Source organism: Penicillium robsamsonii (genome assembly GCF_028829455.1).
Source record: "Penicillium robsamsonii strain IBT 29466 chromosome Unknown utg000001l_segment0_segment0, whole genome shotgun sequence".
NCBI classification, from domain to species: domain Eukaryota; kingdom Fungi; phylum Ascomycota; class Eurotiomycetes; order Eurotiales; family Aspergillaceae; genus Penicillium; species Penicillium robsamsonii.
Genome location: NW_026643219.1, coordinates 674,087 through 686,768, shown reverse-complemented (window position 1 = coordinate 686,768; position 12,682 = coordinate 674,087). Strand labels below are relative to the sequence as shown.

At 46.3% G+C, this 12,682-nt stretch overlaps 3 protein-coding genes across 3 annotated transcripts; 1 reads left to right on the top strand and 2 right to left on the bottom strand.

Annotated features, from left to right (window-relative positions):
• Positions 1-551: 551 nt before the first annotated feature.
• On the bottom strand, positions 552-3,138 carry N7447_000281 (NRPS-like protein biosynthetic cluster; the record flags this gene model as incomplete). Its single annotated transcript, XM_057224557.1, has 2 exons — positions 552-2,639; positions 2,695-3,138. The coding sequence occupies 2 exons, from the start codon at positions 3,136-3,138 to the stop codon at positions 552-554; spliced, it is 2,532 nt and encodes an 843-aa protein (XP_057088573.1).
• A 4,627-nt stretch (positions 3,139-7,765) lies between these two features.
• On the bottom strand, positions 7,766-9,199 carry N7447_000280 (lactate 2-monooxygenase; the record flags this gene model as incomplete). Its single annotated transcript, XM_057224556.1, has 4 exons — positions 7,766-8,103; positions 8,164-8,797; positions 8,886-8,907; positions 8,988-9,199. 4 exons carry the CDS (start codon positions 9,197-9,199, stop codon positions 7,766-7,768), a joined length of 1,206 nt encoding a protein of 401 aa, XP_057088572.1.
• Positions 9,200-11,231: 2,032 nt separating this feature from the next.
• Positions 11,232-12,566, top strand: N7447_000279 (indoleamine 2,3-dioxygenase; the record flags this gene model as incomplete). The annotated part of the gene is made up of 4 exons (XM_057224555.1): positions 11,232-11,525; positions 11,599-12,183; positions 12,247-12,425; positions 12,485-12,566. The coding sequence occupies 4 exons, from the start codon at positions 11,232-11,234 to the stop codon at positions 12,564-12,566; spliced, it is 1,140 nt and encodes a 379-aa protein (XP_057088571.1).
• Positions 12,567-12,682: the final 116 nt, after the last annotated feature.

Sequence of the window (12,682 nt, the reverse complement as noted above, 5' to 3'; positions counted from 1 at the left end):
TCACTGCATATCACTGCATATGGTTTCACTGCATATGGTTTTGGAAAAGGAGGATCAGCAATTCCACCCGGGCAGCGTTCATGCATGAGCCTGGAAGAATATAATGTGTCAATGCCAAATATGCAAGCGGATATGGCTCTTACCAGCTATGGTTAGTAGGTGCGTCCTTGCCAAGTTACTGTTATGTATACATCTAGACAATACAGATAGCTCTGTTTTTCACATTCCCACCTGAGAACCATGTTCATTTGGCGTGACCTTTCCCTTTCTGCTTTCACCACCACAATCTTTCGCCTTCCCTCGTCTCCACTGATGTCCTGCCCTCTGTATTCATTTCTCCGTCTTCCATTAGCTAGTCTGATTTCCCTATCCGACTCTATTCCTCGCCATATTATAAGCTCTCCTCCCACTACCAACCTACCGCCAAATATTCCAGGGAATGCTCTATAGGGGTCAAATACTAAGTACTGTTTATGCGATAGTAAATTGAGATAACTGGCATCATCTTCCTACTCATGTAGTTGGCTCATAAAACTCTATCCACATCTATTTTAATTGGCAGTGGCAGCAAGCTCCGCTATAGTTTCCTTCTCAAATAGATCCTCCACAGTCAATGGGATGTTTTCCGCACGGCACATAGATACAAGCTGCATTGACCCAATAGAGTTCCCACCAAGGTCGTAGAAACTGTCGTTGACTCCAATTTTCGCTTCATCAAGGTTGAGTAGCAGGGCAAACATACGATGAAGCGCCTTTTCGGCATCAGATCTCGGCTTGGCCTTCTCATCCATGCCGTTCCGCTTTCCAGCCCTATACAACAGAAGCTGATCCTGGTCTAGCATGGATGCCTGTCTCCTCAAACCCATCCGATCGACCTTCCTTGAAAATGTCATCGGTACATGCAAAAGAGGAATATAGATGGTTGGTAGCATATAAGACGGTAGAGCCGTCCGCAGTTTGGAATCTGCCACTGACACCCTCGTTCGAAATTGCTCGTCCGGAATCATGAATAGAGGAGATATAGCTGTCGCGGGCTTTTTAGCCAATTGCGCCTCTTTGCCTCCGACGAATGCTATCAATGTTGGCATTACAGAGCTGTCTTCTGGCGTAACCACGTCGGTAAGGATAACATCCTCAGTGCAATCCCAGCATTGCCGGAGATGATGGTCAACCTCTCCTAGTTCAATGCGGTAGCCACGCAACTTGACTTGATTGTCCTTTCGGCTGATGTACCGGAGGGTGCCATCATCGGCGTATTGGACAAGATCTCCTGTCTTGTAAAATCTTCTTTCAAAACTGGGCTCCATGTCAAAGTGTGTGAGCCATGACGGGTTCACAATGAAGGCCTCCGATGTTTTGTCGTGGTCACCCAAGTAGCCACGACTTAGATAGGGGCCTTCGATTACCAGCTCAGCCACTGCACCAACCGGAGCGAGTCGGTGGTGATCATGAGGCTCGACGAGCCAAGTCTTTCCCAGAAATGCCTTGCCAATGTTTTTCGTGTCTCTCGTTCCTTCGCCCTGGGCCATCAAGATACCACCCCATTCCGTCATTCCGTACCCGATTAGCAACAGAAAACTACCCTGAAAGACCTCGTAGGCGTTCTTTGGAATGGGTTCCGCTCCGATAAGTATAGTTTGCAAGGTGCTCAGTGCCGAGGTATCAAGTGACCTCAACGTCGAAGGCGTCATTAAGGTCCACGTAACACCCATGCGTCTCATGGCACCCTGGAGGTCGTTCATTCGCTCATGATCGGAGGGAATACAGAGAGTTGCACCTGCCGCAAGAGAGCAAAATATCTCCACAAGAGAGGCAGTCACCCCGTACGAAGCAAAGTGCAACACACGGCTGTTACTCTTGACTTGCAGCGGCTCAGCGTGCCTCGCAAATCCCGTCAATCCTCGATGCTCCATTACACACCCTTTTGGAGCTCCTGTACTTCCGGAAGTGTAAAGGATATAGGCCATGTTTGTCTGTTCTCGGTTGGTGGTGGCATAACCAAAGCAGTGCAGCCTCTCCATATCCGCTCTGCTTACAGCCAATACCCTTTTCCGCGTGTTTGATAACGCTGCCACGTGTTGAGGTGAGGCTATAATGACCCCGCCCTTCAACTGAGAAATGATTCCTTCGAGCCGTTTCACTGGCTGAGAGGCTTCAAGTGGAACAAAAACTGCCCCTGATTTGATCACGGCTAGAACAGAGACAATAGCCCAGAGGGACTTTTCCATGCACAGCGGTACCAGGTCTCCTGGCTCGACACCGAGTGACTGCAAATGAGCCACAAGTCTTGAGGACAAGTCATTCAACTCGGCATATGTCAATTCACCGTCCCAGGAGTGTACCGCTATTGCCGTAGGCCTGCTGACTGCATGTTGAAATATGATGTCGTCAATAAACTCATGTGCTGCGTCAGACTTTGGCGTACTGTTCCATTTGGCGATTTGTTGATAATCTTCAGGTCCACATAAATTCATATCGCGAACTTTCTGCTCTGGGTTATCTGCCAGGCACTTGATTGCCCGTGTCAAATTCCCCGCTAGACGTTCCGCTCGCGCTTTGGGTATGACTGACGCTCGGTAGTAGAGATCGATCTCAGGAAGATTCCCGCTCGCTTGGGCCACAGCCACAAGATCGTAATGCTATTTACATAAGTCAGGCCTTCATTGGTTCTCCAATGGCGGGATTTATACTTACCTGATCTTTAGAGATCAAAGGGAGAATGTCCCCTTCGAATTTTCTCACTTCATCCCGAAAGACAACAGCAGTATTCAATTTGGAAGCGAAGTTCAGCTGCCACTGCTTCATCGTGTAACTCTTCTTCTCGAGAAAACTTCCAATGCTGACATCGGGGTAGATAGGTGCTTCACAAATTTGGGGACTCCTTTCCGCGATATTGTCTGTCGGGACATTGTGAACAACGAAACGCACATTGTCCATGTCTGTGAACCTGCGCAGCACCAGAGCCCATGCTAGAATAAGGACAGAGAATAGGCCATCTTGACTGGTATCATCGAAACCTGTCCGGAGCGCGAGGCATCTTATTGACAGTTTCTGGAACAGTTCCCCATCCTGAACTATCTCACCGTTATTAACAGGAAAGACACAAGCCTCCGCTTCCATAGCTTCCGCATTTGGCATGTTGCAAGACCGCAAGTAATGCTTGATTGACAGCACTGGCCGTAGTTTAGCAATCACACCGGGGGGGGTTGAGCGACGTAAATGCTTAACAAAAACGCAAAATATGTTCTTGGTTGGTGACTCAGTAGACCATACATCTACAGACACCCTACCCCCACCAGAATAGGTCTGATTATGTCGGTGAGTCTCCCGAGGTCACCGCTCATTCAGGTGAAGTGGCTTAAATCGCCCACTCCCGGCTTCCTCCCACTTCTAAGGGTGAATGGCGCATTCCAAGCGCGTGATTATGCACATTAAATATGCGCAGTGCACCTGAATCATGCGTCTTACTATGACGAAAATTATGGTGGAGCGGATACGGGTTTCAGCTGAGCGGGTCTAGAAAAAAAGACTTGGCAGTTTATAATAGGACTCCACATAAAGCTCTAGGGTATAAAACACCTTTTGAAGTGTTAAATATGATAAAACCTAATATTGAAAATATTAAGGTCTGGGGCCCTTTAGCCTATTATCATATGAATAAATATATAACTAAGCTATCTCCTAGAAAGGAAGAATCAATAGTTATAGGTTATAGTGATTATAACCACTATAAATTATGGGACTATAAAAGGCAAAAATGCCTATGGTTAAGAGATATCACTATATGTGAAAATAAGTTTTTAGAAAAACCATCTAAAAACATGAATCCCTATAAAAGTCCTAAAATAGAGTTAATAAACTCTAAAAATAATATAGATCCTAGTAATAATAAGGTAATAATGTAAAGGTTTACGATTACCAGGTGTAAGGCCTGTCAACCGGGTAAGTTACAATGACTTGGAGAGGAAACGAGAATGTATTGTCTCGTCTCTGTGTGCCAAGACTAACTCTTGCCAAAAGAAGAGGGGATCCAGGGGAATCCTGGACTATGTGTGCCACCATGCTCACGTGGGAGCCATGTGACTATTCCTTGGCAGTTCATTCCTGATACGTGATCGATGCGGGTGCGATCAGGTGACTCCGTCTCCATGTTATAAGATGTTTATCCGTTACAGTGATGGAACCAGGAAATGGGACCAAAAAGATTTTGGTCCCGTGGGAGTTGGCAAGGTCTAGATGTAAGGGATAATGTAACGACTAAGGAAGACTGAGTGATCTGAACTTATAATAGGTAACTTACGACCGTGTGAAACGGGGGTTACTAGTAAAGGGAGTGCTTTATATAGATCTGATAGATCGTAAATTAAGTATAGACCCACTCTTCGTTATAAGCTGATTGGCTATAAGTGTCTTTGTCCATGGGCGTGCCCACGATGCCTAAACGCCCATCTCGAGTTATAATCGAAGGATTTAAAACTCCTAGAATAATAACATAAGTCTTTTAGTGATATAATTGACAGAATTTAGTGATATAAGCTTATAAAATAAGGATTATACTAATTCTCTTTCGATCTAACTATAAGAAATATACCGGAGCGAGAGACAAAGCAGAATCCATAAGTAGTATTTTACTTATAGAAAATAGCAGGCATATACCACTGACTTGAATATATATCTTTAAACTGTTACAGTATGATTTGATAAGTTAATAAAAATACCACATAACATGATGTATTTCGATCAAAGATTTATTCTAAGTCGTATCATATATATATTAGTTTCTTATATACTCAGATATTTCAGTAAAATTTATGGATGTTATAGATTAAAACCCCGATTTTCCATAGAGTTAGCAAACCAGGCGTAAATAACAGTTATCTATTATGCGCAGTCAGCGAGTTATACGTCCATTTTAGGTGACTTTATGCAATGGTGGGCATAGTGGGCATGCCCGTGGGCCGTGGGCGTTATGGACGGGCACTCGAAAATCCAAATAGCCCACCACCCACTGTGGACGGGCGATGTCGCAGTCTAGTCCTAATTCGATGCCGAAGATTAATGCGGAGGGATGTCGCAATATGCGATAAACATACCCAGGAGCTGGTGTGGAGTCCTGGTTAGAAGTAACCAGAACTACACCATGGTGATATTCTTCATACACAACGTGACCTAGGTGGTCAGTCTCACGGATATAGTGGCAGATTTTAAAAGATTGCGTCGTTACGAAGGGCCAGGTGTGGATGCGATTTCATCCATTCGCAACCTTATGAGGTCACGACAGCTCTCAAACAGACCGCTTAACCGCAGAAAGTGAAGGTCATTAGGGGCACGAGAATGCTCGAGAATGCTCGAGAACGCTTTACTTAACGGCCGGTAGTGGGCATAGAGCTATAAATATCAGTTTAACATCTTCTCTGACTCCTTGTTACACAGAGAAGTTCCGACTGCTTTTCTCTAAGCTCCCTGCTGCTTACCGCTGAGAACATCAAACCTCCCCTGTCGCCTTTCCTATGAAATGGATTCCTCGGTAGGTTCACAAAATTCCCCTAAAGCGCCGTCTAACCCCAGCATAGGATTATCTTCGTATCCTCGCAAGACTCGACATTCGAGCAGTCCGGGCGGAAAGAGCCCAGTGTAAGCTCGAGTAAATCCTCGAGGCTGCACAGACGACTCTGAAAGTTATAAACGAGGAAAGAGATCACGTATCTAAGCTAGCGGATATTTTTTTTCAATCTCAGCCAGATGATGGGAGGTGTTATAGATTACTTATTAAAGGAGCGTGGCTCCAGGAAACCCGACTAAGAGCCGGAGTCGACGAAGGTAATGCTGGACGTGTTATTAAAGTAAATAGAAATACAGAGGGATTAACGGTGGAGATTCTAGAAGTTACTCGGAAATTAGTAGCGCAAAGGCCGCAGAAAAGAGCAGCTAAGCTGTGGCTTAACGATTGTGCGTGTATTTTACTTTGACTTATATTAGCTTTTATTTACCAGCTCGACCAGAGTAATTCTCGTTTAACCGACGGTTATGATGTACATACGATCTGCCATATCATTATGGCGGTTTAAACAGGATGGTCTGTACACCTACATATTCTGGATTAAATACGCGCATCTTTCTTATATCAGGGTCCATCCTTCTAAAAAGCCGCTCATTTATTTTAATTTAGTTTATGATGAAGGCTCAGCTGACTTTTCGTCGAGCTTAAAAGCTGACGCAGGAGCTTTAACGTGTGTTAGAGGAAGATCCTCTTAGCCTTACCACGACCACTATCCGAACTAAGTTCACTTCTAATGTCCTCGAACCTGCATTCGAATGGGACCGCAATCGGCGATCAGCAGCTCCATCGCCAGAAATGTTACCAGGAAACGAATCCTAAGAGTTAAACGGCTCCACGCTTAGTATGTCTTTTAATGGAAACAACACATTTTCTAAGGATCTATGCTAAAGCGAGTACAGGGGAGGCCAGCCCTCGAAGTTTAGACGTTATAGTCCCATCGGTTAGCAAGCAAACAGACTGGCGTTACTGTGACGCAAAATCCTTAGTCAAAAGGGTGGCCTTATTAGCAGCGAGGAAGGAGATTTAACTTTTCGTTTATTTAAATGGTCAAGCGGTGATGGTCGAGGGATAACGAAATGTTGTCGGGCCGAACGAGGTCTGTTTAGTAGCCCATGGTATCGGACCTCTGACATTTCTGGCAATGAGATTCTACCCCTAAATTGCTTAAAACCCTAAAATTGCGTTCAGTGTGTTCTTGGCCAGAGCATCGTTGTCGCCTTTGGTCGCTTATGAGGCCATGTCATAGAATGGATGGTAGGATAGAGATGCTGATAGAATGAATTCGGATGTACCAGCGTCGAAGGACATATTGTTTGGCCAGCAATTTTCCGATAGAACAGAGCTGTGCCCATCTTGTTGAATTTGTGTGGTTTGTGTGGTTAGTTCAGCTCGGTTGGCTCGAGCGTGTAAAAGCTTCATTCATCGTTGGGCGCAGTCCCTGGATCTGAAAGAATGGCGACTACATTCTGCACACAGCATGTAGCTCCCTTCTATACTCGTTTTATCCGCGTAAACTTGCCTATTCAGGTATTCCCCATATTCTTCCCCATAGGTGCACGGTTCTCTCCTATAGCTGTCTATGACGAAACTCAATGAGTTGGAGATATACTAGGTATTGTTACATCCGATAGCTATACCTATTAGCAGCTCCAACTTCCGATTGCTATTCAATTGGTAAATAACATTAACCTTGGGTACCTACATATGTAAGGGACAATCTACATACGTATACCTAGTATAGGGAGCGGTGTGCTAGGGCCCGCTACCGGACCGGTTAATTGTTTTGACTCCAGCTTTTGACTCCAAAAATTACATTCACCGATAACCAAGGCTGTCAATTGTTTCATTGCCTCAGGCAACCAGAATGGGGCAGCTCCCCAAACTCTAGGGCTTAGCTCTAGGTATATCACCTTGGAAGACCAGTCTAAAGAACGATCCTGAGCTATCTCATCCATGGATGTGACAAAACCCTGCTTCTCCGTCACTGATATATAACTAGTCATGATAGTACAATACGGACTTCTGCTATGGCAGTGGTAACATCAGTCACAGCAACGGGTCAATAGACCTCGGGAACTTCCAAGGTTTGCTTGATTGATTGATTGGCATCTGGCTGTTAAACTTGAAGCGACCCATCACCTATCACTGCCCAGGTGTACGGAGCATAGATGATAGGAACCCTACCTAGGTAGCGTTGGTAGACACTCATAACATGTTCGTGCCCTCACCAGAATAGTTGATCCTCCTCATACAATCCCGGTTGCAATCAGCAACTGTCCTCATACCGGCCAACCCCATCCCCTGCCACAGATCCGCAAGTAAACTCTCAACCACTGACTTTGCACCCTCTTTACCACCGAGAGCGAGGCCATATATAACAGGTCTTCCGACCAGAACGGCTTTTGCCCCAAGACACAACGCCTTGATGGCATCCGCCCCCGTTCTCACCCCAGAATCAAACATCACCGTCATTTTATCACCGACGGCATCAACGATGTCCGGAAGCGCATCCAACGACCCAATAGCACCGTCAACCTGTCGACCTACCGGCAATTATCATCAATCAGCACACGACAATCCAACGGGATCGGATAGGCACAAACCTCCATGGTTCGAAACAACCAACCCTTCACACCCTGTCTCCAAGGCCCTCCGGGCATCATCCACATGCTGAATCCCTTTCAACACAATCGGACCCTCCCAATGCTTCCTCAAAAAGTCCACCTGCTCCCACGTATGCGGTCGATCGTCCAACTCCGCCACCCATGCCTTTGCCGCACCAATAATGTCCTCCATATTTCCACCGTTCTTTTCATGCTTGGCTCTAAACACCGGATCCGTAAAACCCACCTCATTCCCAATCCCCGTATAAAACGGAAAATATCCCTGGTCAAGATCGGTAGGCCGCCATCCTAACGTCCACGTGTCGAGGGATACAACCAACACCGTAAACCCATTCTCTTTGGCTCGTTTGAGCAGTGAGAGCAGGATCTCTTCGTCATGCACCCAGTACAGCTGGAACCACCGATGGCCAGCTTGATTTGCTGCAGCGACGTCTTCAATTGAGCTACTGCTTGCCGTGCTTAGAGTGTAGGGAACCTCCAGTTCCGCACAGACTTGTGCAACGCCAGTTTCTTTGTCGTTGTGGAAAAGGGCTTGCACGCCTACTGGGCCAACAATCAGCGGAGTTTTGTACTCCTGGCCGAAGAGGTTGACCGAGATACATTGGTCGTCCATCTGGAAAGAATGTAATTTAGTTTTTACAATTCAAGAAGCAAAGTACATGGCCGATATTGGTCTGGAAAAAAGGTGGGGTAAGTCGAACCGGTCTCATAACTCTAGGGACTCTGGTATTATCCGGATCAGATACTCAGTTCTCCTAGATCCATTTCCCTCACTCTCCGAATTTTAGGGGTGGGTGACTTACAACTTCCATTGCCGAAATGCCAGCCGGTTCGCTTCCATTGTTGACTTCTCCCCGGCCCCGCCTGCAACATAGCTGTATGCACGCGAACTGAGAACTTTCCGGGCATGTTGTTCGAGGAGAGTTGGGTTTGTGGTTATAGCAGGAAGTTTGTTTAGCGCTGTACCCTCGTAGTAAATTTTCGTCTGGTAGCTGCCGAAGTTGACCGGTGGCATCTTGGACAATCAAGGCGACGAGAGGGGTGCGGTATTCGACCGTGTACGCGAAGGTATCTCGCAACGCGGAGGTGGTAGTGTTTCTAAAGTGAGATGGTTGATTCCAAGGTTTGGACGGCTGCTGGGTGGGAGAAGGATATAAAGCCTGATTACCCGGTATATAAACTCAAGCCAGACTATTGCTCAGGAGGGTTCGTTCCTGCGCTTCAATGACAAGAATAGCGGTGAACCCCCTCGCCTTACTCGGTTGTCTTAGAAAGAGATAGAAATTTCTATTACTCCGTACTGGATGTAATAAAAAAGCCACAAGGATACCTTAGGCGATGTACTTGGTATTGCCTCCAGGCTGGTGTGGCTGAGCTGAATGACCGGTATATCTGATTCTGCTATGATACCTTGCTCCACCTTAAGTACTCAATGCAATGCATAAGAACTCCTTGCTCAACGCGTATCTAGTGTGAGGCGATAGGAAAAAAAATAGGTGAGAGGGTGGCGAGTGCACGTGCTCAGCCCTGCGTACATTGTTGAATCGATTAAGCAAGCAGAAGCTATGATGGCGATAGAATCAATTCCGGATCAAGGAATGTACATGTATGTGAGAAAATATTCAATTATCTATATATTTAATACTGCGGAATGAGCTCTATTTATGCTGGACAGGTGGGATAATCGATTTCTATAGGAGATTCCATAATATTCGACTGAGATCCCTGTCCTTGGGCTATTGCATGAATCGGATGGCCCAGATTGAAAATTTCACTCTCACGATGCGATGAAAAGCGCGATCCATATAGCAGACATGTATACATCGCGCATGAAGAAGGTGGATACTAAGGCAGATTGATCGACAGTTGCCGAAGATCTCCGAGCCAGGCGCATAAAGCGCCGGCATTGGGTCAGAATTGGGATAGTAATTAATTCCAGCGTGGAATTAAATTAATGCCACAGATTGGGTATCAATTTCAACATACATATGACAAGTAAAGGCGCTAAGCATAGGGTCCACCGATATACTCGATAGCCGTCTTCCCATGGCCTACCCGCTAGCGTTTAGTCATGGCAAGGCGGCTATACCATTCTCTACTTCATGACCACGGATAATCTCATCTTCCGGGTGTGCTAATTTGAAAATGCCACCTTCTGGAGAGTTGTATGTTTATAAGAACAGCCCTTGACATTCAACATGTAACCCCTCAGCGCAAATGCGCATAAACGAAGATGTACCTGACTTCCGACACGCCTCGAACTTCCACGTTGGATCTGGACTGGCTGCCACTGGTAAATAGCCGGTAAGCAGAGTATGGCCGGACGCAACCTCGAAACGTGTAGTGGAAGGGATTGCATGCAAGATCGACATTGGTCTGGAGCTTGTGTGCCGAAACGCGGCAGCTACTAATGAGGAATACGTGATATAGCATCTAGTGGGTAAGGAGGAATGCTTTCAATGATTGGCTACGAGTTAAAAGGGCAGATCAGATTGCGGCCCGCCACCGCTATTTTCATTCACTCCAAAGGGCTAGAGATCTACAGTCATACCACGTATCAATTAAACATTGACCTGGACAATATGTATTGATGATCACCCCTGCATCCTTGGCTCCGCAGGACACTTCTAGAATGGATAAGAATGACAATTGTATAGGCCATGATCTATCATACCTCGAAAAATGGCGTGCTGAAGCTAAATTGAGGGTGTTCGGTCAGAATCGGTGACGCCGAAGTGAGACCCCATGCTAGGATCAGTAGGTATATTTCAGGTCGCAAGTACTTTAGAACCGTCCTTTGGGAGATGTACCCGCATACTTGGGCGTGGAGTGACGAAATATTCCTGACCAGTTAGTTACTGAAGGGATAATATGAAGCAAAAACATAGCAACAGACATTTCAAGTTTGTGTATAGCTATTACTAAAAAAATACATATTCGATCAACAGGTTGACAAAGTTGACCTATGCATATGACCCTCAGCGACTGCCCGCTCTTGTCAACTTCAAATTTTAAAGCGGTACACTTTGCCAGTGGTGCAGCGAACCATGACACGCTTCTGTGACATAAACCTCGATGATTACTGCTTGTCTTCTGTTTCTGGATTTCTACCCGATCGTCCCCCTGTGGAAAGACTTCCAAATCCATACTATGACCATTGGGAAGATATTAGTTGTGATCTACCGCAGCTTATCGCAAGCGATAGATTAAAGGATAAACTGGAGAGCTTGCCAGTCTTGTCAACAGCAATGCTTGACACTGAAGAAGAATGGCGTAGAGCATATGTTGTGCTCTCTTTCTTATCCCAAGGTTATATCTGGAGTGGCAACCAACCTAGAAGGGTGAGCGCATTAAATGTTGCCATCGTTTTAATTAGCCAGGAGCTTCTACAAGACACTAACCCTGAGGCCATAGAATCTCCCGATAGCAATCGCCGCCCCGCTCAGAAAGGTGTCCGAATATCTCACCATCAAGCCATGCGGGACATTTGCCGCATACTGTCTCTGGAACATAGCCTTCAGCCCAACGTTTGGAAATCAACGAATAAACCCACAGGATTTCGTCTCACTCTGCACATTCACCGGCTCCAAGGAGGAGGAATGGTTCTACGTCATTTCTGTTGCTATAGAGGCACAAGGTGGAAGGCTCATTCCCCAGATACTCGACGTCATTGACGCAGTGAACGAAAATGATACTTCACGCGTGCGAACTTTCCTGGAGGCGTTTGTCACGTGCATTGACGGTATCATCATGACTTTGGATCGTCTGGACGAGAATCTTTCTCAGGAATTCTTCTATCACAGATTGCGTCCCTACTTGCGAGGGAGTAAGAACATGGCCGAGGCGGGACTACCGGATGGAATATTTTACCCTCAATGTCAATGCGAAGGGGGAGAGGGGCAGTGGTTAGCATACAGCGGCGGAAGTAATGCGCAGAGCTCGTTTATCCAGTTAATGGATATTATTCTGGGAGTTGACCAGGACGTGGACTTCATCAAGGTGCGCCTCGGGATCGAGAAGAGGCAAACGATGGCTCAGTCCGAGCTAATGAGTGCAATTTAGGATATGAGAAATTACATGCCTGGCCCACACCGGGAGTTTCTGGAGCTCATGACAAGTGCGTCGAACCTGCGACCGTACGTACTGAGCCTGGGAAATGATTCGGATGTCCGACAGCTGTATGATGAAGCAGTTTTACGGCTTACAGCATTACGAGACTGCCATCTCCGCGTGGTAGCGAGGTATATCCTTATTCCCGCTGGAAAAAAAGCCCCCATAAGCGGACACATACACTTGCAAGAACGTGGAAGGGGTACTGGTGGGACGGATATAATGAAGTTCTTACGAACGACCCGGGACACTACGAAGTCAGCTTGCTGTGAACATTCCAAGGGTTCTACCGCTGTGCAAGCTTCTCCGAGAATTTGCAAGTCATGCGGTTGCAGGCCAACAGATAGGACTGCTCTTCTGTAACAGCGGCCCTTGTTATAGATGAGCT